General features: G+C 37.6%; 3 protein-coding genes and 1 non-coding gene across 4 annotated transcripts; 2 read left to right on the top strand and 2 right to left on the bottom strand.

Annotated features, from left to right (window-relative positions):
- Positions 1–6711: 6711 nt before the first annotated feature.
- LOC128019220 (small nucleolar RNA U13) lies at positions 6712–6812 on the top strand. The gene has a single exon (XR_008185116.1). It is a non-coding gene; the product is annotated as a small nucleolar RNA U13 (small nucleolar RNA).
- A 557-nt stretch (positions 6813–7369) lies between these two features.
- On the top strand, positions 7370–10833 carry LOC128018329 (protein MAK16 homolog). Its single transcript, XM_052603780.1, has 10 exons — positions 7370–7575; positions 7866–7915; positions 8031–8140; positions 8238–8302; positions 8376–8527; positions 9092–9146; positions 9351–9425; positions 9513–9611; positions 10168–10233; positions 10321–10833. Exons 1-10 carry the CDS (start codon positions 7561–7563, stop codon positions 10537–10539), a joined length of 906 nt encoding a protein of 301 aa, XP_052459740.1. The 5' UTR covers positions 7370–7560; the 3' UTR covers positions 10540–10833.
- Positions 10834–11547: 714 nt separating this feature from the next.
- Positions 11548–15215, bottom strand: tti2 (TELO2 interacting protein 2). Its single transcript, XM_052603781.1, has 7 exons — positions 14366–15215; positions 13848–14034; positions 13353–13445; positions 13076–13260; positions 12291–12434; positions 12017–12173; positions 11548–11782 (listed from the first exon to the last, which is right to left on the bottom strand). Exons 1-7 carry the CDS (start codon positions 14995–14997, stop codon positions 11693–11695), a joined length of 1488 nt encoding a protein of 495 aa, XP_052459741.1. The 5' UTR covers positions 14998–15215; the 3' UTR covers positions 11548–11692.
- Positions 15216–16793: 1578 nt separating this feature from the next.
- LOC128018022 (chromaffin granule amine transporter-like) lies at positions 16794–25601 on the bottom strand. The gene is made up of 16 exons (XM_052603419.1): positions 25446–25601; positions 23137–23266; positions 21837–22161; positions 21659–21717; positions 20606–20689; positions 20029–20121; positions 19790–19879; positions 19656–19699; positions 19480–19540; positions 19148–19243; positions 18717–18795; positions 18553–18604; positions 17864–17927; positions 17513–17632; positions 17227–17360; positions 16794–17141 (listed from the first exon to the last, which is right to left on the bottom strand). Exons 2-16 carry the CDS (start codon positions 23249–23251, stop codon positions 17034–17036), a joined length of 1524 nt encoding a protein of 507 aa, XP_052459379.1. The 5' UTR covers positions 23252–23266; positions 25446–25601; the 3' UTR covers positions 16794–17033.
- Positions 25602–26721: the final 1120 nt, after the last annotated feature.

The raw sequence follows: 26721 nt of genomic DNA on the forward strand, positions 1-26721 counted from the left end.
CAGCCCCAAAGACTGCCAGTAGAGCAACCAGAAGAAGGGTTTCGTCTTCAGGGAAATCTCCTTATCTTTTATTGAAGCTAAGGGCTCGAGTGGTGGTAGAGATAGAGCCCTCAAAACTAAGGCTAGATCCCACAGTGGCACGGAGGGCGACCATGAAGGACAAAATCTCAGATGTCAGAGTATCTCCCGTCAGCGGAGAGTGAGATAGCAATAAAAACATCTGACAGGTGTGCAGTAATAGTTTCCTCGACGGGGGGCATGCACACATACCCGTGGGCTTCCGCCCTGTCCATGTACGTGAACATGGCCTGTGTGGCAGAGTTGGGTGCGATTGGGGTGCAGCCAACGACTTCACTACGTGCTCGTGTACATCTGGGAAGAATGGGGTTCTTCTCCTCGATGCGGCCTGGCGGCGACTCGACTGGAGGGGCCACGAGTCCAGCTTACTTTTCACAGGCTCGTCAGGTGCGTTCCAAGCGGGGTCCGGCTCTGTTACGGCCTTGCCAAGGACCCCAACGAGCTCCTTCTGGAGGTCTGCAGGGCCCTCTTGGTTGGGGCATTCCGGCTGAGATGCCGAATTCTTTTTGGATGCAGAGAGCGACATGGAGTCGTCTTCCTTGCCAGCTCCGAAGGTGACGAAGTTCACAGCGGAGTTGCCCGAGCCACTCTCCTGGCTCTGAGGGTGCACACTGGCAGCTGGGCGCAGTGGGCACACGTGTCATCCGTGACTGCCACCTCAGCATGGCCGAGGCCCAGGCAGGTGACACAGAACTGGTGAAGGTCAGGCAGGTCAATAGGGCCTGTGCAAATCTGGCATAAGATTTCAGCGAAAGTGGAAAAGGGAGGAGTTCCCATATACTTCAATAGCTGACGTAATGTTGAGTTACTGCCTTGAGAGGGAACCAGTCTTGGTGTTGGAAAACCAGAAGGGATAGTTGCTGTCCAAACTTCCCCCAACAACCTCAGAGAAATGTTCCTGGTACTGGTAAGCCTCCTGGAGAAGGGCCAACCTTTGTGACTGATGCTAATAGTCATAGTAAAGTGCCAATCTGTTATCTGTGTGGTCAAGAGGACCATACAAAACCAATGTGCCCTAAATATACAGCCAAGACAATTCAACTGTGTTATGTGTAAAGTGAAGGGGCAAACTTACCTACTTGATGTGGGCGTAGCAGACAATCTACCATTCCCTGTGGTTTTGGGCCTCTACCAGGGCTCTTGGACTTGTTGCAGTCAGTACCATCATGTAATATGGTTGTTACCATGCTCAGGCAAGCAAAGGAGAAGGAAGTCAACAGCAGCTTAGTACCCTACCTTTCTTTGAGGAAGATTGAGATTTGAGGAAGTCCCGTCGACAGAAAAGGTTGGAAAATTCAATATAATGCTTCTAAAATACTGGCTGAATCACTTTTTGACTTCTCCCCTGAATTTAAATTGCCTACCAACATTGCTCAGCTTCAGCAGGAGGATGCCAGTCTTGTCCATTACCTGAAAAGAGCAGAAAAAGAGGATTTAGAGACTGCTGATGATGACATAAAGGAAAGGTACTGCTTCCAGCAGGGAATACTCTATCATCAGATTGGGTCGGTGACACAACTGGTGGTACCACTGTGTGTCCGTGAGGTTATTCTCACTCTTGGCCATTCTATTCCTTGGGCTAGCCACCTGGGGAGATGTAAAACCATAGCTAGGATTAGAAAATGCTTCCATTGGCCTGACTTGAACAGAGAAGTTTCCCAATTTTGTATAAGTTGCCCAGACTGTCAAAAAGTCTCTATCCGAGGTCCAGGTTGAGTTTCTCTCCAACCTCTGCCGATTATAGACACTCCGTTTGAACGACTGGGAATTAATCTTTTCGGGCCTGTTGAAAGGAGTTGTTCAGGTAACAGATTTATGCTTGTTTAACAGACTACACTAAAAGGTATCCTGAAGTGTTCCCAGTAACGTCTATTAAAGCAAAGTATGTGGTGAATTGCTTAGTGCAACTGTTCTCCAGAGATGGGTTTCCTTGTGAAATCTTGACTGATCAAGGAACAAACTTTATGTCTGCCCTTCTGAAACAGATATACAAACTGTGACACATGGGAACAACATTTGCAGCATGTTCAGGAGGTTCTGTAACAGCTCCAGAGGGCTGGTTTGACTGTTAATCCCAGAAAGTGTGCCATTGCAAAGACTGAGACAGAGTACCTGGGGTTTGTTATTGGCAATGGGGTAATACGACCTCAGGTGGAGAAGGTTTGGGCTATTGAAGGGTGTCCCCAGCCACGGACTCGCAAGGAGCTGCGATCATTCCTGGGCATGGCTGGATTCTATAAAAATGAATTCCCAATTTCTCCAGCAGGGTGGCAGCATTCACGGTTATGGTGGGCTCAAAGAATCCCAATCAGCTTAGATAGATCGAAGAAGCGAAAGCCGCAATCCACAATATTAGAACTGCCTTGAGCATGAATCTGTGCTGCATAATCCTGATTCATTCTCCAAATAGATGCTTCGGACAGAGACCTTGGAGCAGTTTTATTGCAGGGTGGCCCTGATGCTCTGCGTCCCATTGCTTTCCTCAGTCACAAGCTTTTACCCAGAGAAGTCCGTTATTCCATCATGGAAAAGGAATGCCTTGCTGTGAAGTGGGCTTTGGACTCCCTAAAATACTATCTCTTGGGAAGGGAATTTATACTGGAGACTGATCATAAGACTCTACAGTGGCTCCAAAGGATGAAGGACAATAAAAGCTGAATCACTCACTGGTAGGCATGGTAGGCATTCAATGCAACCCTTTCGCTTTACCATACAACATGTGCCTGGCAAAACAAACCTTACAGCGAATTACCTTTCCCGTTGTGCAATTGACATTCCTGAAGGGAGGGAGTATGTGATGGCCTACGATGCGGCCACACATCAGTAAGTGGTAACATATGTGTGCACACACACATACACACACACGCACACACGGGCAAGCATTAATTATTTAAATATTTTCTTTCAATCGTTTGATTAATTTATTTTATGAATTTTAACTTTTTTCCATATTTTTAGTAATAAGATACAGACTTGGTTTGCTTTTCATTTATAATACTTTATTAAATATCAGCAGGGCTGTCGCTATTGGGTGAAAGGTGGTGATGATTATAGATAGGGGCCCAAAGCTGAGGGTGGGCCCCTGGCGATCACAACCGCCTGGCTGAGGCCAGCCTAAAAAGACGGTCAGGACAGTTGACAGACCACTGCTGCATGTTGTCACGAAGGCTTATAATTTTCACGTGTTTTTAAGCCTTACCACTTACCAAAGAGCTTAAAGCATTCAAACACAAGACGCGGAAAAGCTGAACTGAGTAGCTGGTTACTCGCGCGCTGTGTTCGGTGCGCATGCAGATAGCCGCGTCTTACAGACCTCACAACACTGAACGGAGCTCTCCTTTGCGAAGTTCTCCATGAAGTTCTTCCTGCACCTGAACGAATGAAGACAAATCACAGTATAAACAAACAGAAACGCCCAATTAAGCATCCGTGGTGTTCTGGTTTTCAAGGCTCACGCAGAGAAAGGCATCTCAAAACACCTGAACACCGAATTTGACAAAATTGGTTATGTCTTAAGTGAAAGTAAACAGTTGAGAAAAAAATTGGATGTGTATTATATTGGATGCGTTCCTTGTCTTAAAGTGACCACGACTATTTTAGCTAATAGCTGCTGTAATGTTAATCCAAGAAAATGAAAGAAAGAAAATCACTCACTGCTCTTGACCAAATTACTTTGTAGTTTTAATAAGAATTAATGCACAGTCAAACCAACAATTAATCATACACCAGGTATAATTTTTGATATATATTTTTTAATAGTAGGTGCAGGACACTATAATTAGTTTATGTGAGTATAGCAAAATAAAGACAACTGTAACATATTATATGCAAAATTTCTTCATACATTGGACTACTAGTGAAATTGCAAAAAAAAAATAAAAATAAAAAAATAAACAATTGGGCCCAAAATTGATTCAGACCCTTTGACCTCACCATGTTTTGGTTAAAAAAAATTTCCTGAATTACTAATGCAACCTTTTCACACCACAGACTGAACCAAAATTAAGCATTTCTTGGTAATTGGTCAACAAAGTATTAATAGTTGTGTAAATATTGTCATACTAACAGTTGTCTGAAGTTTTGGTTGATTGTAATTAATTACATACCTTTCTATCAAAGTTATCTGACATTATCAAGATGAATTTGCTCTGACAGTTCAACTCTGAGTTATTGTCATATTTTATTGTCATATTTTACCATTTTCTAAACTGTAGCTTTAATGGGATGACATGGGGAAGTCCAATGCTTATAAAGCGTGTCTGATGATTGTGCCGTGTGTGTGTGTGTGTGTGTGTGTGTGTGTGTGTGTGATTGGTCTCAGGTGCATGGTGTGATTGTTATCAGGTGAATGTGATTGGTGCAACGGAGCATGGGAAATGTAGTCCAGGGTGTACTGTGTAGTGTGAGATTCTATGTTGTGGATGATGACCTCTGGTGGTGAATAGACGGAAGTTCAATGATCGGATCATGACAATAGCATATAAAATAATGTGAGAAATTGTGAAGGTGTCTGAAAATTTTTTGGTTTGAATGTATATTACATTTCTACAGTGAAGACTATGCAGTGCTATTTTAAATTGTATTATTCGGTTTCTGTCTCTAGACATCTACAAATTAGAAAAAATTTAAACATTGTGTAAATAGCACAAATAAATAAATAGAACGAACACACAATTTAAACACTTTCAAACAGGGCCCACTGTTACAACCTGCACCGGGGCTCCCGCAAACCTCAGCTCTAATAAATGTGTTAGACTGCGTTAAGAACTGCGTTTGCCTGGCTATCAGGTGGCTCAAGCCTCTGTTATAGCGCTAAAATTACGTTTTGGAATTTGCAACGGAAGGTTTGGGATGAGTTGCATGAAAATTAGTTAGTTCAATACCCATGAGATTTCTGGATGGAAACATGTCAAATGTCTTTAAAAATCCTATGAACAACTGATGTGTGATTGAAAATGTGTTTACCTTTTGAAGTAGTTGTGTATGAGTCCCTCAGTTGTCCTCAGTGTAAAAAAAAATACATCTGAAATCATACATTCATTGCTTGAAAGGGTTCAGATATGCAAAATATGCTGGAAAACCTGAGAAAGTAAAGGATCTGGAGAATCATTTAAAAAATAAGATATCAGCACAATAACAGTCAGCAAAATAGTCTAATTATCGTTATCGATAAAATCCTAGAACTCACAGAGATATAACTTTTTGTTAACATTTTCTGGGGGCGCCACTGTTCCTCTGATGCTAATTGGTTGGATTATCTGAACATGTTTCTCCTACACTTTGTTAAAATAAACTTCATTAATAATTGGAAAAAAAAAAAACAGACAAAAACAAGCTAGTCAAAGTGATTTAGTAACTGGATAAAAGATAACTTTAGTAATAAGATGGTATTCAAAAACTGTGTTCAAGTTACCTGATTTATGACTGTTCTTTAAATATTAAAAGTCAGGAAAAGTCATGTCAATAATATGTTTATTCTATTCAGATTTCTTGCATCTCTATTATTTTTTTCCCAGTTCAGATGGACTTTATTGACAGGAATTTTTCAAGAACAATTGTTCCCACTACAAAAAATATATATTTTTCCACATCTTTGAGCAGTATGCAATAACTTATAAACATTTATTTATAATAAATTATAAACATGAATTGGTATGAAGAATTATATAATTATTTTTGTATTGTATGTGTGTGTGCTCTGTGGTCACTAAGATCTTTTGAAAAAGAAATGTAAAATTAGAGAGTAGAACATGTTCAACTAAATGTTCCTTATTTCATTCATTTTTCTTTCTTAGGAGTCAGAGAAGACATTGTCCATCAAGTTCTTTCTATGTGGTTCACATGAACAAATAAGTTTTTGTGTGTGTTAAAGTTCAACTGTTGTAATATATTATTTTATAAAATATACACAATCTTAAATCTACCCCAGAGTCATCCTTGTGTCTGCCCACTGTACTTGAAAATGTGGTTAATCTAGTGACTGAAAGACTGTACCATGATTCCTTGTTTATTTTACTTCAGTTATTACATAATGATAGACCCAATGTTTACTCAACATTCCTAGGAACCAGGTTTAATTGCAATAAATAAAGTAGTATTTAGGTGAAATAAACCTGTATAAACCTCTAAAACTCTTGAGTAGTTAAAAATGGTTGAAAATAGTGCCGTGGTGGCAGTTTTTTTCGGTCTTCCAAATCTAGGGTCCTGGAAATGCGGTCCTGGGACTGCGGTTTTCTGACTCAGTAGGTGGCGCTGTCACACAAAAAATAGGGTCCTAAAAATGTGGTCCTATAACTGCGGTCCTGAAATTGCGGCCTCCGGTATGCAGATGAATAATATTGCCTTTTACAGGCCTCCAGTAAAGGGTTAAAGGGCAACCAATGAAAAGTTCCCAGCATGCCCCTCTCATGAATATTATTAAATACTCACTAACTTTGCGTTATATCATACATATTTATATACATACTCTTTTCATCACATTTAGAAAAACTCACTTAAATGACTTAATATAGGCCAATGACAATATGAAATAAATGTTAAAAAGAAAAGAAAAAAATCGAGTTAGTCACCATCACAAGGACAGCTGTAGCGTGAACATGAACAGATCTCTGTGAACAGATTGAACTATAAATGATTCTTCTGAGGAACATTCCTAAATGATGATCGGTTTATCACGAATTTTCGTGAAATGTGCTGCCGCACTGTTACGACATGAGCACATTGACCGTCTGATTTCACTCAGTTAAGAAAAGAAATGAACTGTACGTAGATATTAATTGTAGTGTGTAACGTTCAGTGGATAAATACACTTTCAGATTTCTTGTAGGGTGTTATTCTATAATAGATATAACACTGTAAGTAATGTTTCATAACATCATAAATCGATGGTAAATCCAGCACATATTTGTATCATATCCGACATTTCCATAGACTGTAAAAGAAAGGTCATTTCCCCGTTACGTCATTACATAGAGACGTTTCCACGTGGCATTTAACATCACAGAGTGGAGTGGTATTAAGGTACATATAGCTGTTCATTGGGTTTTATTCGATGAAGCTTATTAATACGTTTATTGTAATTTCCGAGTATCAATTTGTTCTGCATTCGGCTCAGAGACAGTCATTAAGAATATAAGAACATCTTCTTTAACAATATATATAGGCTTGAACATGTCTTTGCACAAGTTTCACTGACTTATCGTTTTTCAGCTCAGTACAAATCCGATCCACTCTGGTCTACTGTGAAAAGATCCGATATAAAAAAAAAATCGCAGGTATCGCGAGATCACTGCTCTCGCGAGAGAGACACAGTAGCGTAGCTCATGGTGTTAACATGGCTGCTCCCTGAAACTTCCATGCGGTATTTATTTGATCACAAAAACCTAACTGGGCTATCGTAAACACTCTGTAGTTAATTCTATTGTATAGTTTTAGACCTGGAAGTTAAGTGATAAGTGACGACCCTCCGAAGAAGCCAGCAGAATGCAACACGACGACGTGAGTAAAGCGTTTTAAGAAAAACTCACGAAAATAGCATAACTCTGTATTTACTGACAAACCAACAATACAGATGAATGAAATGTGACTTAGAATAAACAGGACGTATTTGGATCAATAACAACTGAGAAGTAGTATTAAAACAATATTCCATAGGTTGTAATGTTTCTGTTTTAGCAATAAAACACTGTCCGCTGTCAGCGTTTAGATTATATTACATTGGTCAACTACAAATGTTATGTTTTGCATATTTTCAACATCTTTGACACTGAATCACCTGTCTTCTACAGGTTATATGGGACCTCATCGGCAATAAAAGTTTTTGTTCCTACAAAGTAAAGTAAGTATATAATACTATAACATTAAACACCACGTTGTTCAGAGTTGTATTTTCTTCTTAAGTGTATGTGGACGAACATGACAACTAACTGTTCGATTTCTTGTCGTCGTTGAAGAACAAAAACTCAGCAGTTCTGTCGAAATGAATACAACATCACAGGCCTGTGCAATCGCAGTTCATGTCCTCTCGCCAACAGCCAGTATGCCACTGTGAGAGAGGAGAAGGGTAAGGGTTTACAGCAAACATATTCTCTGCACTCAAGTTTTCCAACAAAACGTCTCCGTATATTAATTTCTTGATCACCTCTGTCATGTTTCTTCAGGCCTGTGTTATCTCTACATGAAAGTTATTGAGAGAGCAGCCTTCCCTGCTCGCATGTGGGAGAAGGTATGAGAAACCTAATCATTTGTTGTGATTCGCATTGAAATGTTTAATAACTCTTGCTTTAACTCTTTTTCAGGTGAAACTGGATAGAAACTATGCGAAGGCTTTGGAGCAGATCGATGAGAACCTGATCTACTGGCCGAGGTTCATCAGACACAAGTGTAAACAGCGTCTGACGAAGATCACACAGTATCTCATTCGGATCCGCAAACTCACCCTCAAACGACAGTCAGTCTCTTTCTTGTTTGCTGTGATTCGGATTATTTTCTGCATTCTGTGCACTAGTGCTGTGGTAGTTGTATTCAGTGGTTGATTCCATTATGGTTTACTTTTCACATCAATTTAATAAAAAATACAATTGTAAGTAGCCTTGCTATCACTAAGGGGTTCATTTATTTGACAAGTACAATTAAATTGTAAAATAAATTTACATTTAATATGACCGTTTTCTATTTTAATTTATTTTGAAATTTAATTTATTCCTTTGGTAAAGCTCGTTTTTCAGCACAATTAGTCCAGTCTTCAGTGCCACGCGGTCTTTCAGAAATAATTCAGATACGATGATCTGTTGCTCAAGAATATGTATTTTTATTGATGTTAAAACTGTTGTGCTGCTGCTTAATATTTTTGTGGAAACAGACATTTTTTGTGGAAAAAGACATATTGTTATGGTTAGGATTGTTTAATGAATTAGAAAGTTCAAAAGAACAGCATTTATTTGATATATTTTAATAATACCCAGCTGTCAGTATATAATCTCATGCGTGGTGTTTTTGTTTTGTTTTTTTCTAGGAGGAAGTTGGTTCCACTCAGTAGAAAAGTAGAGAGACGAGAAAAGAGGAGAGAGGTGGGTGATGAACTGCTCATACATGCGTTTCTGAATATAACACTGCCTTTGTGTTTTTTTTGTCTAAGCCTTTATGTAGACCTACTTCTTTTTCTTTTTTGTCTTTTTTTTTTTTTTTTCTTTAAATAACTTATCACTTTGGATCAAATGTAAAGGTGAATTTTTGTGATATTCACTTTTTTTCTCTCGGTCTCTTACCAACAGGAAAAAGCCCTTATTGCTGCTCAGCTGGAAAATGCCATAGAAAAAGAGCTGCTCGACCGTCTAAAACAAGGAACAGTAAGTGCCTCTTTGGCACATCTCTTTCCTGCTTTTGTATCTGATAAGTGATTTTACATTTTAAAGTTTACATTTTCCTTTGTTTAGTATGGAGACATATACAACTTCCCCATCCACGCCTTTGATAAAGCTATGGAAAAACAGGAAGAGGAGACCGAATCAGAGGAAGAGGAAGATGAAGAAGAGGTATTAACTTTATTTTCATTTCAACTTACGGTTTCCTAAAATATGTCTGTTACAGGAAAAAAAAATGGGGTGAGTATGGTAGGTGGGGTGAGTAAGGTTTTTTTTTTAAATGTATTTGAAAGAAGTTGATAAAAATGCAGTTATATGATTTAAGCACAATGTGAATAAAATAACTTGTCTGTTTTTATGTTTTAAGATGCCAAAGCTGAATATTCAGCAGCTATTAATCTTCAGTGTCAAACAATCCTGTAGAATCCCTGAAACTTTAAAATTATTATTTGAATATAATTTTCAGAATAAAAGCGTTTATTTGAAATATAAAATATTTTGTAACATTGTCTTTACTGTCAATTTATGTAATGTTCCTTTGTTGAATATAAAAGTACTAAAGGATCCCAAACTGTTGAACTGTATTGTTTGGTTATTGGATAGATTTTGTGGTAAACTTCTGCAGGGTTAGATTGACCAGGAGAACTTGTTCACACTCTTAGATGGGTTTAATATTAATAATTATTATTATTATTCAAATATTTATTTAGTTTGGTTTGTCTTTCAGGAATCTGGGACTAGAGAATTTGTTGCTGAGGATGAGTTCGAAGAGAGTGATCTCAGTGATTTTGAGGTAATATTTTACAACATGGTTAAAATCTAAATTACCTAGTTTTCTGTCTCGGAGTGAAATTATTTAAATCCTGACCATGCTTTACAGGATATGAACAACCTTAAGGTCAGCAGTGATGAAGAAGAGGACGATGAAGAGGAATCCAGTGAGGAAGAGGAGTCTGAGGAAGAGTTAGAGGAAGAAAAGACCAAGGCCAAATCAAAAGGAAAGGCTCCACTCAAAGGCCCAATCAGGAAAAAACGGGCCTATGTGGAGATTGAATATGAACAAGAGACTGAACCAGCTCAGAAAAGTAAGGCCACATAGAGACTGAACTGTTGATCACACCGGAGTAACTCTGCTGTGTGTGGAACATTTCCTAATCATGGAACCTGATCTTATAACAACTCACTTCAATAACAAGTGTACACTGGTGTGTGTGTGTGTCTAACACTCCTGTCCAAATCTCTAATGTGGGATTGTTTGTACATCGACTGGTCTCATCTGTACTTATGCTGTTGCAAGCATAAGTGTTTTTTTTTTTGTTTTGTTTTTTTTCCCATTGTGTACTTTTGGCTCAACTTTGACCCGTGTTCATATAATAAACTTGATCTGAAATGACATGCATGCATATTAAGTAATGTTTGTTAGTTTGACTGTCTGGTGTTCTGAAGGAAAAAAATATTTTATAGTATTGATGTATTTGAATGCATCTTTAACTTCGTCTTTTAAATCTCACGCACCCACCATCATACACGCCAGACACATAGAAAACATTGCTATTGTTTATAGAGTTCAACTGCCCTCAGTGATGATGCTGTTAGTCACGCAAATACATCCTTTCAAAGCACTCCAAAGAAAATCTATGGGAAAAATCCTAACCAAATATTACTTTTTTTGTGACAAATGCCTCAAATATATCAGATATACACATCAGAAATGTTCTTTTAACTCAATTAATACTAAATAATATCCAGTGTGAATAAATCACTTAACTATTGTGGGTAAAAAGCACACTAGCACGTCACCAAACATGTTCTGCTACAAGCATCATCTGATATTCTTAAAACTTTCTAAAGAAGCATTTCAATTTTTTTCTAATGTTTGATAGCACGGGTATGTGTTACTGTGGTGAAATCAAATTGTGAGCAGACATTTTCTGATGGAGTAACATGTTGAAACCTTTGTTCAACTCTGAGCACACCTGGAGATGAAGAAACCAAAAGAAAGAAAGAAAACCTTCTTCAACACATTTGTATGCTGTAAGCCATCTAACGTGATACAAGCATTAATGAATTCCTTAAAGTAGCTATACAGCATGTTCGAATCAGACTCTTTGGGGTTGTATAATTTTTATTTTTGTAAAAATAAATGTCAGTTTGCCTGGATAGCCCACATACACCGTGTACAATGTTCACAGTGAACTGATCGGATTCACTGAGCCAACTTCACCTCCGAAAGTGATAAATACTCTGACAGTTTATTGAGACAGTGGTGCTGCAGTGACTTTCTGGACACACTTCAACACAGGTTCAGAAACACAACTGCTGTCAAGCTCTCTCAGAAGACTCTAGAAAAAAGTTAAATGAAACAAAAGGAACAAATAGTAATGAGATGCTTTTACCATTTCATAAAAGCTTTGGAAGCATGATGAAATTCCCAATCAAGTCACTCATAAGGAGGCTTATATATCTGCCATTTTTATAACTTTCAACTGAATGATAAAAGATTTATATAAGATACTAGTTTCTACCCCTTTGGCTGAAATTCTTTCTTCTATAACCATAGTACGGTTCATGCTCACCTGTAGTTTTCCCTGTGAGCAGTGGTCGAGCAGCAGTAAACAGTGGGATGCTTGGGTCATGAGCTGCTCTTTCAGCTGAGTGTTTAATGACTCCGATGAGACGTCAACCAGAAACCTCAGAAGACTCTGAGCTAGTGAACCCATCCTCCTCTCCATGCTAGAAATATTCATGAAAACACACAGAGTATTAGCATGAAAACGTCTGATATAAGCAAGAGAGGGGAAGCATGTAAAAACTGATGTAAAAAGTCATTTTCGTGCTATGAATGGTCACCGTGGCCAAGCAATCTGTAGAGTTTTTTGCAGAGCATCCAGGATACTGCGTCTGGTTTCCTCCTCTGGAGCATCTGAGACCTCCAAGTATCCCACAATCACCCTCTCCAGCCTCTTCAGGTGACGGAAAATTACTATACCCATCCTGTGAGAGAACGACATGACAAATTGGAACATCAAAGGTGCTAATATAACAACAATTATGCTAATCAAGGTGGTTAAGACAATTCAAAATGAAAAGCATAGCAATTAATATATTAACATGCAAATAATTTGTAAATGTTTATTTTTTTCTGATACTCACTAAAAATAGATCCGGGCTATTGGTAAGATATTAGTTTTAAGAAAGGCTTTGCTAACCAATAAGAGTAGCCCAATACAATGACATAATGGCTGTTTGAATATTAATTAACATTAAAGGGGTAGTTAAATCAAAAATACTTAAACAGCACCCTCTCAAAAAGAACAAAAAATAAAATATGGTAAGAAGACTTGGGTTACTTTTACAATGCCTTTATAAACATTTTGAAGCCTGCAATATTGTTTATGTGGACTTTTCAATGGTCAAAAAATGATGAGGAAATATTAAAAATACTGTGTATCGAAAGATGAACAAAAGATTTATGGGTTTGGATCAACATGAGACTATAATCTTTCATTTCTGGTATGCCATCAGCTGAAAATGAAAGCTCTCATGAGTTGTATGTCTGATGACAAATATAAGCTAGAGTCACTGAATTGAAATGACTAATACTGAGAAGGCTACTTAAGTTACTTACGCCTCACCTCTCAATAAATAAGACAAGATTTTTGGCATATACACGACGAAGGTCAAGCTTGTGCTCCATTTCCATGTAAGTTAAGATGTGCCGCAGCACTTCGTCGAAGCGAGCTGGTTTGCGCGGTGAACCTGAGTGTACTGTAGGTTTCTCCAGGACTGACAGCAGGTCTAGGAGGCAGGGCAGCACAACCTGAAAATGACAGACAATAAGGTGAGACACATAATGAACACTAAACATCTGCGTCTAGGTACACACATGGACTGTGTGAGTGAAAGCCTCACCTGTATGAGTGCAGCTTCAGATGTGTGCAAGTGATTGAAGAGAGCATGATAGAGCACCTGAGCGCGGTTGAACTGCCTCAGATCAGCAGCTGGCTAAGAAAGAGAAGATCAAATGAACACACACTTCAAATACAAAAAACACGGGCTTATAACGTCCTCCAGGATTTGATGTCTTTCTTATGTCAGGAGCACAACAAAAGTGACTCAGAGACACTGAATTCAGAGACACACTGATCTTTGAGGGCAAATGGACAGTTAAAGACACAATGTTCGGGATTTAAATACAAGTATATATCAACTGCCATCAACTCATTTCATTGCACTTCAAAGCATTCTGGGATTGCCCTTTGCAGTCATATTAGCAGTGCATTTACGAGGTCTCATTATGTTGGTATGTAGGCAGATGTAGAGTCTGTGATTTTTTGAAGTTGTAGGAGCAAGTCTTTTGTAGACAGCTGTGGCGGACAACTTAATAAAAAAAAAAAAATGACTTACCACATTGAGAACAATGTGATGCAGGCAGTGCACTCCCAATACTTTGTTTTCTGTTTGATAATCATCAGATATCAGCAGAGATGGAGGAAACACCTTCTCCAAATACTCAGTTAAGCAGGGTCGCCCAACCTGCACCAGCACCCAGGAGAAGACATGCTTCACCGCCTGGTTACGCTTCCAGCTCTCCCTGAATAAAGGACAAGCTTCAGTGCATTCAATACCAGATTTAATATCATCTTAAAGAGTGGCTTATGACCAATCAGTTGTGTAAACACTTATGTAGAAATGTTCTATTTCTGTAGTTTTTTTTTTTTTTACACAGAATCATTTTTATTTTATTTCATATATATATAGTCTTACATGATATTATGTCAATATATGATGTCTTAAATGTACTCCATAATAGGAGCTGACTTAGATAACTTATAAAATAGCTTTGCAGAGCCAACTTGCTTTAAAATGTATATATATTTGTTGCTAAGCGAAACAGCCAATGCTATGGCTTTTTGTTAACTTACTTGGTTAATTCCGGCTGCAGCGTGTCAAGAACTGGGCCCAGAAGTCCCTTCTGCCCCTCCTCAGGTCCCCCGGAGAGTAGCTCCTGCACCGAGCTGCAGTCTGTCAGAGACACCGCTGATGAGAGCAGCTCCCGGGCGCTTCTTCTGGAGGCGGCAGTGGTCCACGGCTGCTCCTGCAGGTGCGTGAAGGAGAAAACACAGAAGGTGGGGACAAGTGTGCGAACCAGAGACCTGACAGCTGAAGTGTTTTGACCCTCCTGCGCTTTCTGAATCTTCACAGACAACGCGAGTAACACGGCACTAACAGCCCGAGCTCTGGCCGGTATGTCCGCGTAACTCTTGGCACATAAAGTGCCGCTGTCTGTGTCGCATGGTGGCAGGGCAGCGTGGCGGATGAATGAGTTCACCAAGTCCAAATACTGTTGTCGTGAGTCAGCGTTGAGTTCGGGAAAGAGGCTGTCGAGCGGTGCGTTTGCGAGCAGATCTGCGGTCTCCTCCAGGATGCGCTCGCGTCTCTCCGGCGCGTCTTCCGCCTCGAAGCGCTGCTGAACGCGTCTGAGAGCAGCGAGCACGGAGCAAGGACCAGCAGCATCTCCGATTCTCAAATCCTGAAGAGCGTGCGCCACATCCATCGCGCTGCTTTAAAACATTCACAGACACATAAAGATCACGAGACAGAAGTGATAACAGCGGCTCCAGAGTCAGACCGCTGATCTCTACAACACGGCGTTGACAGCTCTAGTCTGTTTTAGGAATTATTTAAATAATCCCGTTTTACTTTGTGAACTAAAACCATACTATTTCTTCAAAAAAACCTGAATTCTTCTTCTTCTTTTTTTAGTTTGCCGGCGGTTTGCATCCAGGTGCACTACCGCCCCCTTCTGCTCCGGTTGATAAAAAGGTTGAAATAAAGTTTAATATGTTTCCTCTTTTTCCTACTAACTTTTATATAGGCAATGCTACCACACACACACACACACACACACACACATCAGGCTCTAATTATCCACCAAATCCTGTTTTAAACTCCTGCTTCTCTTAAAAATGTCATCTATATACTGCTCTTTGTCCTCTTTACTGTGCTCAGTAACCCTTTTAACATGATCTCCTTCGCCCTGATCTCCCTATTCTTCATTGTTTGCCTCTGTGCTTCGAATCTCTTACAGGTCAAGAATTAGATGCTTTTCACAACAAGGCCACAGATGTGAGGTTAAATAAAACTGTTTGTGATGAGGCATGATTACATCATTATAGGTTCTGATTAAAATTAAAGCAAAATTGTCAAGTTAAATGAAATGCTGCACTTGTATGTTTGCAATTCGATTTTTATATTTTAAAAAAGTTCATAAAAGGTTATGAAAATTCTGTGAAAGTTTAATAAAATATGGTTTAATTTTTTTTATTAAATGTATTGTTTATTGAAATCTTTACAACATAAGGTATTTGTGTCATTGCAACCTTTCATCATGTGGTGGCAATAATAGCAATAACTATATTATATTAAAAATAAAATATCTCATGTGGCTGAAATATTAATCACTTATATGCTTAAGTGAATGTTTTTGTATTATTTTTTATTTTTATTTATGTGTATATTATCATGCTTGAACACTTGCTATCTATCTATCTATCTATCTATCTATCTATCTATCTATCTATCTATCTATCTATCTATCTATCTATCTATATATATATATATATATATATATATATATATATATATATATAGTATTTTAAAATTGGCCTGCCGAAAATCCTTATAAGTCATTGACCCATTCATTGTAAAGGACGTTTCCAAAGTTCACAAAGTCCAAAGTATTTGTAAAAAAAAAAACTTTATAATATTAATGAAATAAAAAGCCACATAAGTGTACTTATAGAGAATACACTTTCACGACTCTTTCACACACTTAACACACAAACATGTGCTATACAATAATTGCAAATTAAAAGTTTTACTTTTTTATACATTTTAAATAATTACTTTTTTATATAATCTTTTGTCTTGCTTTAAAAGTACTCACCATCCTACTGAAGCACATGTAAAGTACTTGGTTATTATTTGAACTGTAATGTATCATTTGACATTATATTACAAATAAACTTAAACAGATGGCATACAGGTTTCAATAAAAATGGTTATTAAGTTAAATTAGGTTTCGAGTTATTGAAATAGAAGCTATATCAATTAAATCATCCATCACATGCCTTTCCCTTTGTCTGTAGAAACTAATCTGCCCTGGAAATCAAACTCATTATATTCAATAATATTTGATGCATATCAAAAGGAAATTAACGGTGTGTCACAGGAGGCACAAAAGAAGTGGGCATACACTCACAATGGATTATTTCTTCAACACTGATGCACAGTTCTTCCTTCACATGCAAGTCTTACAGCGTGTGACACATCACAATGAAAACAGTCAAATCAAGTTGACCAATTAGGCCTGTTTATTTCATTCAAACTCACTAACATGATAAGAGACAGGATAAACAACACTTTACAAGCATACAAGTACAAAGAAAAATACGTCACACTAACCACTTGTACAGAAAAAACTGTGATCATAAGGATAGGGAAAGTAGCCATCTTGTTAAAACTTTTGAATCAAGGCTTCTCGTAGGTCCCGATGATCCGTTGGCAAGTTCCTTTATAAGTGTGTTTGCATCACTCTTCAGTGTCCTCCTCACTTTCATCACTCAGAGGGAATTCTCTGTACTCGCGCTGAGTATTGTAGCTCTTCACATGCATTGGACACTCCTGATTTATTATAGCCTTGAGAAACAAGTCACGTGTCATTACAAAGCATTTATCAAACTACTGATGAAGACATCCATTTAGTCACACTTGTGTTTCTTACCATCTTCTCCTCCCGAACAGCAGGATTTTTGAGGAAGAAGCAAAGGGGTGCATACAGGATGTTGATAATGCCGATGATCACCATCAGATTGGGGAAGCCTATGGCTCTTACTATGGCCCCTCCAAGTGATGGACCTGCAGCAGGAACGCACCAAGAAGAAAAAGAGTCTGTTTGTCAAGTTTTGACCAGAACATATATTTAAATTGTGACATTTTAAGACTAAATTGTACAAAACATGTCTAATAGTAAAAATGTATTCCAATACAAATGCAGTAAGAGCAGTTACCAACAGCAAATCCAATGCAGAGTGCCACATCAGCAATAGCATACACGGTTCCATAGACAGACATGTGCCGGATATCCACTAGGTATCCCATTATAGCCATCATAGAAGAATCAACCATTCCTAAAAGCACAAACAATTAAAGCAGAGTTGCATATGTCATACAATGTGGAGTTATGCATCTGAAAGACAAAGTCAATTCCAAAAGGAAAAATCTGTCTTTTTACTCTTCTGTGGAACACAACAGAAGGTCATACAAGTTTGGAAACAGCATGAGGGTGAATACATTTTGAATACATTTTGAGGGGATCTTTCCTTTTAATGTTGCATGATAAATAATTGAATAATATTCACCAATAGCAAATCCCAGTCCTCCATTGGGACCAATAAGCCCATAGATGTCAGTGGCAAAGGGAACCTACAACAAATTCACATAATGTTATAATCACCACAGTCCTTCTCTATATACTTGACTGATTTAAAGTTTGGGGTTGGTAGATTTATAATTTTTTTGAAAGAAGTCTCTAATGCTCACTGAAGTTATTTGATTAAAAAAATACAGTAAAAACAACACTATTGTGAAATATTATTACAATTTAAAATAACTTTTTTTTATATTTTAATATATTTTAAAATGTAATATATTCCTGTGATGCAAAGCTGTATTTTCAGCATCATCACTCCAGTCTTCAGAGTCACATGATCCTTCAGAAATCATTCTGATGTGCTGATTTGATGCATTTCTCATTATCATTATAAATAATAATAGTAATAAAATTCATTGTCAGGATTATTTGATGAATAGAAAGTTCGAAATAACTGCATTTATTTGAAATATTAAAGATTTGTAATGTTATAAGTGTCTTTGTTGTCACTTTTGATCAATCTAATGCATCCATGAAAAAATAAAAGATTAATTTCTCTCTAAAAAAAAAAGTACATTTTGAACCGTATTGTATTTGTTTTGTACATAGTTCAAGCAAGCATAAGCCAAGCTGTAATTTGCAATGCAACATGATTTTAAGAGAGTTTGTGATACTCACACAGAGCAGACTGATGCCGACTATAAGCATGCCAATCATGGAACACAACCACCTAAATCAGAGAAGCATTTCTAAATCATGTAGCCTTTTGTCTCTGTAGACACAGCTTTTGTTCATATGCTTTTCAATGCATTTATTTTGGGACATGCTAGAAAATGTATTACCTTCCCATTTTATTGGCAAGTATACCAAACAGATTGGTCCCAATGAGGTAAGAAACACTGGCTGGTAGGAAAGCCATACCTGCAATACCAGTGCCATGATCAGCTCAGTCAACAGAACCACAGAAAAGATAAGCAAATAAAACACAGTCATATTGTTTAAGAGGGTCAGAAGAACCATCAAAGAACCTCTAACTGGCTTCTTCAGACTCAGTATCATTTGAGCAAAAAATACAAGAAGCTTGTTTTAGTCCTCCCTGAGGAGGTATCTATCTAATGACAAAATGCTTCTGAATACTTTTAAGTGAACTACTTTAACACTACACTTCTGTGACAGAGGAAACAAACAGGAATTAGATAAAATTACTTAAATAAGCAGGAAGCAAATTAGTTTCAATCACATTTTAATGACTTGGAATAATCTAGTCTCTTACCAAGCTGCCATTTTGGCGAGCACATGGTTTGCATCATCCAGATGGGAAGAGTGGGCTCTAAAATAGCCACCCCCATGTTTGCAAAGCACAACGACCCTGTAATTATAGACAGGAACCATAATCTTCCTCATCATTCACTCAACACAGCTGCTCACCCGTTTCATTTACAAATCGTTTTAGCTGTTCACATCAAAACATTCGGCCGTGATTATATGGAGGCATTTGTGTAATTACAGAAATAGTTACTACACCTCCACTACAAATTTTCGAACTGGTTTAACTGTGGGCAGGATTTGAGGATGTATTTGATTGTATTTGATTTCCACACACACCTGCACTAATGAGTATGTAGGGATCCTTCAGCAGGGTGAGTAATGGTGTTCCCTCCACGCTCTGAACAGAAGACACACCACAATCACTCGGGCTCCTCAGAGTGACACTAACGCACGCTTTTCTTATCCTTTATTAACTTTCAGAACTCACATTTTGTTAAATGAACACTACTCACCCCTGGAGATATCTTTGAGGGCTGAAGGATGCAGAGCTGGAGTGCTGGTGTTGAGATTGGGTGTCGAAAACAGTTTGATGAATCATTGTAATGAAATGTCTCAATTAATTACATTTTTTAACCGAATATCTTACCTCCATCAAACAGAGCCAAGAAGGCAAGGACGAGGAACGGAGAACTTTTCCCAACAAACTCATACATGACACTGCCGAATGGCGCTCCAACTGAAGAGAGTACATTTTGCAGTGTTAAAATTGTATTTGTTGCACACATTTGGTTAATTTCATAGGTATTCCTGATGATTTCCTGTTGTTGATGTTATATTGTAATGTAAAGCATATTAGAGGACAAATGTAGTACTATATGAACTTACTGAGCACTCCCATGGCAAGTCCTCCCAGTGCGATTCCCATGGCTATGCCTCTCTCATTGTCATCTGTGTACACACTTGCTAACATTCCCAGACCTACAGAATCACACAGTCATTTTTATCATATATACACTACAGCTTCAAAGTCTGGGGTCAGTAAGGTTTTTCAAGATAAAATAATACTTTTATTAATCATGGATGCAATTAGTTAATCAAAAGTGACAGTAAAGACATTCATACTGTTACAATAAATGCTGTTACATTTTTTATTGGTCAAAGAATCCTGAAAAAGATATCGCAATTTGCACAAAAACTGTTTTCAACATTGATAATAATAGTGACACTGAAGACTGGAGTATTGATGCTGAAAATTCAGCTTTACATCACATGAATAAATTACATTTGAAAGTATATTAAAATAGAAAACAGCTTAAAATGAGTTGTAATAATAGTTCACACTATTCCTGTTAAAAAATAATAATAATAATGATCCCAATTATACACACATTTTTTCAAATTTACACATCCAATATTCAGTTCATTATGTCAATAATGCTAAATCACAATTATACCACTATACCTGCCACGGAGGAAAATGATGATCCAATTCCCTGCAAAGAGCGTGCGAAAAACAGCAGCGCGTATGTCCCGGAGAAGGCAAACACTGCAGAGAGAGCATTCAAAGTCAGGGTCTACCTTACTTCATTTCTAGCCAAATAGATTAAAACAAACAAAAATATATTGAAAATCTAACTCGGTGGCTCACAGTAATGTCTTCAATTAAATTTATGAATAATGATTTTCATATTGTTGTTACAACATATTTAATCCTGCAAAATAATGTTCATATTCAAAAGTCAACATTTGATTATATTTTGTTAATGTTTAGCATGATAAACACTGAACAATTTTCAGTTAAAAATGTGGGTCCTCAAGCAAAAATATCTGAGAACCAACATCCTGTCCTCATTCTGAATCATGTCCTCAGTTACTTCATCAAAAACACTGCATATTCATATGCATGATTGTCATATTTTAATCAGCTAGCAAAAGCATGCTAACTGAAGAGTTCACGATTTGACAATTTGTTTATCGTTGGCACATTATGCATTTAAATATACTGTTCATTAACTCACCTTCATGTTGTTCCAAAAAAAGTTTTTTTTTTCTATTGCTGAACACAAAAGAAAATTTTGGTAACAAAACAGATCCCCATTGACTTTGATAGTTAAAAATACTATGGACTAAATATAATAAGTCAGTGGGGTCCAGAAAATGTTTGGTTACCTACATTCTTCAAATCTTTCATGTTAAGCAGAATGAAATGTACAGGGTGAGTAAATGATGACAGAACTTTCACTTTTTTGAGTGAACAAACTTGTTAACCCCTGTTCACTATAAGATCAATAATATGCACTTAGAAAATGGACTTTAATAGTCATAATGAAATAGTTCAGATGAAACACATCATAAAATAACGGGGTTTCTAATCATGCATTGAATAGAGTTACTGATTTTACAGCCAGTGGAATAAATTTGGCTGGATTCAATGAGCAAACTGAGCAATGATCCCGGCCCTGAGAAAAACTGCACCAGTCACTTTTTATGATTTACACTGTATAATGTGACTTACTTATTGTGGAGATAAACATGATGACAAACCCAGCAAACATCGGTATGTGATATCCAATCCTACAAAAAAGGCATGCATCAGACAGCTGAATGAATTCATTCAATCCTTTATTTTCATTATGTATAGACTTAAGCATAGGCGTTTTGTTTTAGATGATCTGCTCAAAGCGTGTATGCACCTGTTAGTCAGCGGGCCCACAAACGGGTTGACCATGAGCTGCACCAGTGCTTTGGAGGCAAACAGCAGGCCTACCCTCACATTCTCCTCTTCCAAAAACACACTGTCCTCTTTACACCCGTGTGGCTCTGAAGAACTGCTGTTGAGCCCTGAACTTCCATTAGCGCCGGAGGAGACGGTGAGATTGGCAGTGCTGATGGTGTAGGTGTTGTTGTCGTACAGGGAGAAGATGGAGCTGTAGGTGGGCGGAGCCTCAGAGGGGGCAGCAGACGGGAGCTCTTCTGTCTGGTGCTCGGTGGCATACAGGAAGGTTGGGATGATGGGAACTGGGGATGATGAGGGGCGACATAAGGATGGGAAGAGTTAGAGCTGGTACCTGTGTGCATGTTTGCAAAATAACCCTTCTCCTCCGCCTGCTGCGGACTGCATGAGACAGAGGTCAGGACAGATGCAAGCAGGTAAATGTCATGGGCACTATGAGAACAGAATCACTGGTCCTTCATACACTCATGCTGCTGTACCTTCCCTCTTAGGTTTTGATTTCTGTATTATGTTTTAGCCTATACAGAATAGACTTAAAATGAAGTAAATGAGGCACATAGCCAAAAGTGTGTGGATACCTGCAATCAACAAGCTGCACTCATCACAAACAGGTACTTACACTCACCGGCCACTTTATCAGGTAACTAGTTAATGCAAATATCTAATTAGCTAATCAACCCAATGCACCCAATGTAGACATGGTCAAGATGATCCGATGACGTTCAAACGAGCATCAGAAGGGAAAAGAAAGGTGATTTAAGGAACTTTAAACGTGGCATGGTTGTTAGTGACATGTCCATCACTTCATGACCACAGTGTACCAGTCTTCTGATGTCTACTTCAGCAGGATAATGCACCATGACACAAAGCTCAAATCATCCCCGACAGGTTTCTTGAACATGACAATGAGTTCACTTTACTCAAATGGCCTCCACAGTCACCAGATCTCAATCCAATAGAGCAGTTTTGGGATGTGGAGGAACGGGAGATTCCCATCTTGGATGATCAGCCCACAAATCTGCTGCAACTGCGTGATGCTATCATGTAAATATGGACCAGAATCTCTGAGCAATGTTCCAGTTGAATCCATGCCATGAAGAATTAAGGCAGTTCTGAAGGCAAAAGTACTAGCAATGTGAACCTAACAAAGTAGCCAGTGAGCTACATTTATTGTGTCTACATGGCAGCAAATCCTTGCATCCATGCTTCAACATCTAGTGAACAAATGTATTATTAGTTTAGTATAGCTGTCTACTTACCCACAACTGTTAGCAGCATGTTATCCAGCAGCAGGGCCACACACACAATGACAAGCACCAGACGAGGAGAGCCTCTGCTCTCTCTGATCCAGTCCATAGGGTTCAGCATAGCCATGATCCACCTCTGTCACTGGACACACAGTCATGGGTCACATTATCAAAGTTTGTATTTTCACATCTGTTAAGTCTTATAGACTCGCTTTTGATGATCGCATATTAATTGAGATTACATGGAGTATTTGTAGATTACAACAGGTACAACAAAGAACCCAGTGTCACCTTTAGAAATCATTTTACTATGCTAATTCTCTGCTTAAGAAACTTTTTTATTATTATTATTATCAACATTGAAAACAGTTGGCCTGCCTAATGTGTTTTGGGAAAACCATTGAATTTTAATTAAAATTTGCCACAGAAATTGATTTTTTTTTTCTTACATGGAGCAGTTAGTAGACTGCATTTATTGTTTATGTTAAATGGTTAGATGTTAGTTTGGGGTATAGTTGTTAATCTACACAAGCCTGGTACCAAGAGTATTAACAGTACTTATCTTTGGTCAAAAAATTCCCAAAGAATATGGAAGTCTATTCTAAACAAACGCATAAACACGCATTACAAGGTTAAATTAACCCTTTGTTTTGAAACATGTTTGAACTGGACTGAAAAATGTGCATTAACTTCATGAAGTAAATCAAAACTACAAAAAGTACACAACAAAATGATATTTATATCACTCAACAACCAAAATCAACCATCTACACGTTTGAAAAGGGCAGGTCAAGGGACGATAAGCATCTTGCAGCACCATGATTTATCTGAACCCAAAAATATATTATATGAATTAAAAAATACATTGTGGTGACATTATACTTAAAAAAAAAGAAATTACTTGGATGTTCATATTCGATCAGACGTGGCCTAAAAAGAGAATTTACTGATTTAATTGACATCCAACAATTATCCAAAGAGACCCAAAATGTCGTCATTGTAACAGTGCTCAGGTCTCTCTACAGTCTTCTGGGATGTGAAAAGGCCTTGAGGACAGGTTTGTTCTAGATGAGCTCTTTGTTCCAGGGCAGGAATTACGTGTTGTGTGATTGAGTTTCAACAATAGGATTACTGCTGCTGTAGGGCACTCGAGTGTTTCAGAACGCTCCTTTTATCTTTGACAGTCAATGTCTTATCAATTTAGTTTGTGAAAATGGGCAGTATTTTGAGTTTTTGAATGGTCACGAATTTCTGTCGTACAGAACTCGACTGTATGTCATGTTGCAATGAATGCTGAATACTGTATCCATTTACACTATTGTGCAAACATTTGAACTCATTCAGATTTTTTTATTTATTTTAGAAATCAATTTTATGTTATTTAAGACATTTAATATTTTCAGCAAGGATGCATTCAATTGATCAAATGTTCAATTGTTACAAAACATTTCAATATCCAACACATGCTGTTCTTTCTATTCTATTCATTCGATTAACTTTTTATTCATCAAAGAATCCTGAAAAAATATATATATATTAAGCAACAAGACAAATAATAAGAAATGTTTCCTGAGCAACAAATTTACCAAATTAAATTGATTTCTGAAGGATCATGTGATACTGAAGACTGAGTAATGATGGTGAATATTCAGTTTTGATCACAGGAATACATTTTAATTTTAATTAAAATAGAAAACATTTGTTTAAAACTGTAATCATATTTCACAATATTACAGTTTTTACTGCATTTTTGATCAAGTAAATTTGCACTGGCAAACACATGACTCAGAAAAAAACCTTTTGTTAACCGAGTGAATTCAGGTTGTTGAATCATGTTTTTCTCTTCAGTTCCTGAACAATCTGATGTGAATTGTGTTAGTATTTCCACTCTCATTCAATAAGAGCTGATCCACGAGTCAACACCTGTGTCAATATTGCATGTGTGCGACATGCTGGCAATGTTAGTTATCTCCCTATTCTCTTTTCCAGCTATCACTTAACCTGCACATCGCCATTGTTGTGTTCCCAAAATGCAAACACTTCTTAAAGAGAGGGTTTTCTGTGTGGTTTTAACTATTAGCCATTAAACTATTAATATTTTGGAAGTTACCACTCATGTTTTTGAAACAAGGCCCTTAAATATTAAATAACAAGACGAGAAAATTCATCATAAAACACATTTGTCTGCCATCATAAAACAATATGTAGTCCTTAATCAGTCTCTCCATCATGGCATTGGATAAAAGCAGTAAATGAATACAATTATTGCTGTACAAAGTATATATTCAATATATACACATTACTTTAAAAGTCCGTCTTACCTTAGGATGCATTCTCTTCTTCAGTGCACGAGTGTATGTCCAGTGCAGGTGTGCGTGATGCAGGGGTCACTTGTTTGATTGTGAGTGTTGCTGGAAGGAGGGAGGTGTCTTTGTGCACCGCTGCCTGCATGTGATTTGTTGAGGGGTCTTTAGAAATATACAGACATGCACACGTACAGCATCATAGCGAGAGTAATTGTGTGCATCTGCTGCTCTTTATTGGGTAGGTGAATGACCTGCAGGCTTCTTTTCATCACAATGAGCCTTTATCTGTGATCTCTCATCCAGACTCAACACACACAAACAGCAGCCGCTGCTAATTTTCACTTGTGTATACTGCTCATTTAGCATCCTGGTCGTTGCACTATGAATCCAGTGATGATTGTTCATTGTGTGCTACACTAAAGTTTTGACAATAATATCAAAAATCTGTGTATGAGAGCAATAGAGTGACAGTGCATTTCCATTACAGATGCACTGTAACCTGTGATCATTTGTGAGTGATCTTAAAGTTATATTTTCAGCTTGTGTCAGTTTCATTTTCTGTGTAATGTTAATCCATTTAGCCTCTGAACATCTATGGAAAATGTTAAATGACTCAACAGATTTCACCTTTGCCCTGTGCCATCTCTGGTAATTCAAATATCCCAGCACACACACACACACAGTAACCTCATAATACACTAAATATGATAAAATATGATTACTTGAAATAAAAATTACATGAACTGAAATAAAATATGAATATAAAAATATAAATGTTGAAAAAAGTGACTAAACCAAAAACTACTTAGGCACTTGAAAAATACTAATACAAATGTCAAAAAGGGCAACAAAATTGATAATACTTTAAGATGCAAATGAAAATATAAAACTAAAGTCTAATTAAAAGTATTAGAAAAAACAATAATTATAAGTATATGAATATGATAGGGTTTGGAGTTTGCCTATGACTCTGTCTAAACATGACTGTTTTTTTTTTTGTAAACCAGCCTGAGGGTTTGAAGACTGGTGGCTAATCTTCCATCACCTGCCGTCTATTCAGCACACACACACACACACACACACACACACACACACACACACACACACACACACTTAGACAGAAAGAATACACAACCAGTTCTGACAGGAATCATTTAATTTAATTAGAGGAAATTGTATTGTAGGTTTAAAATTGAATCCTTACTTTAGATAGATAGCAACAATACTGAATATAGGTGACATTTCTCGAAAAGTAAAAAAAAAAAAAAAAAAAAAAGAAAGACAGATACCA

The sequence above is a fragment of the Carassius gibelio genome, chromosome A8 (genome assembly GCF_023724105.1).
Source record: "Carassius gibelio isolate Cgi1373 ecotype wild population from Czech Republic chromosome A8, carGib1.2-hapl.c, whole genome shotgun sequence".
NCBI lineage: Eukaryota > Metazoa > Chordata > Actinopteri > Cypriniformes > Cyprinidae > Carassius > Carassius gibelio.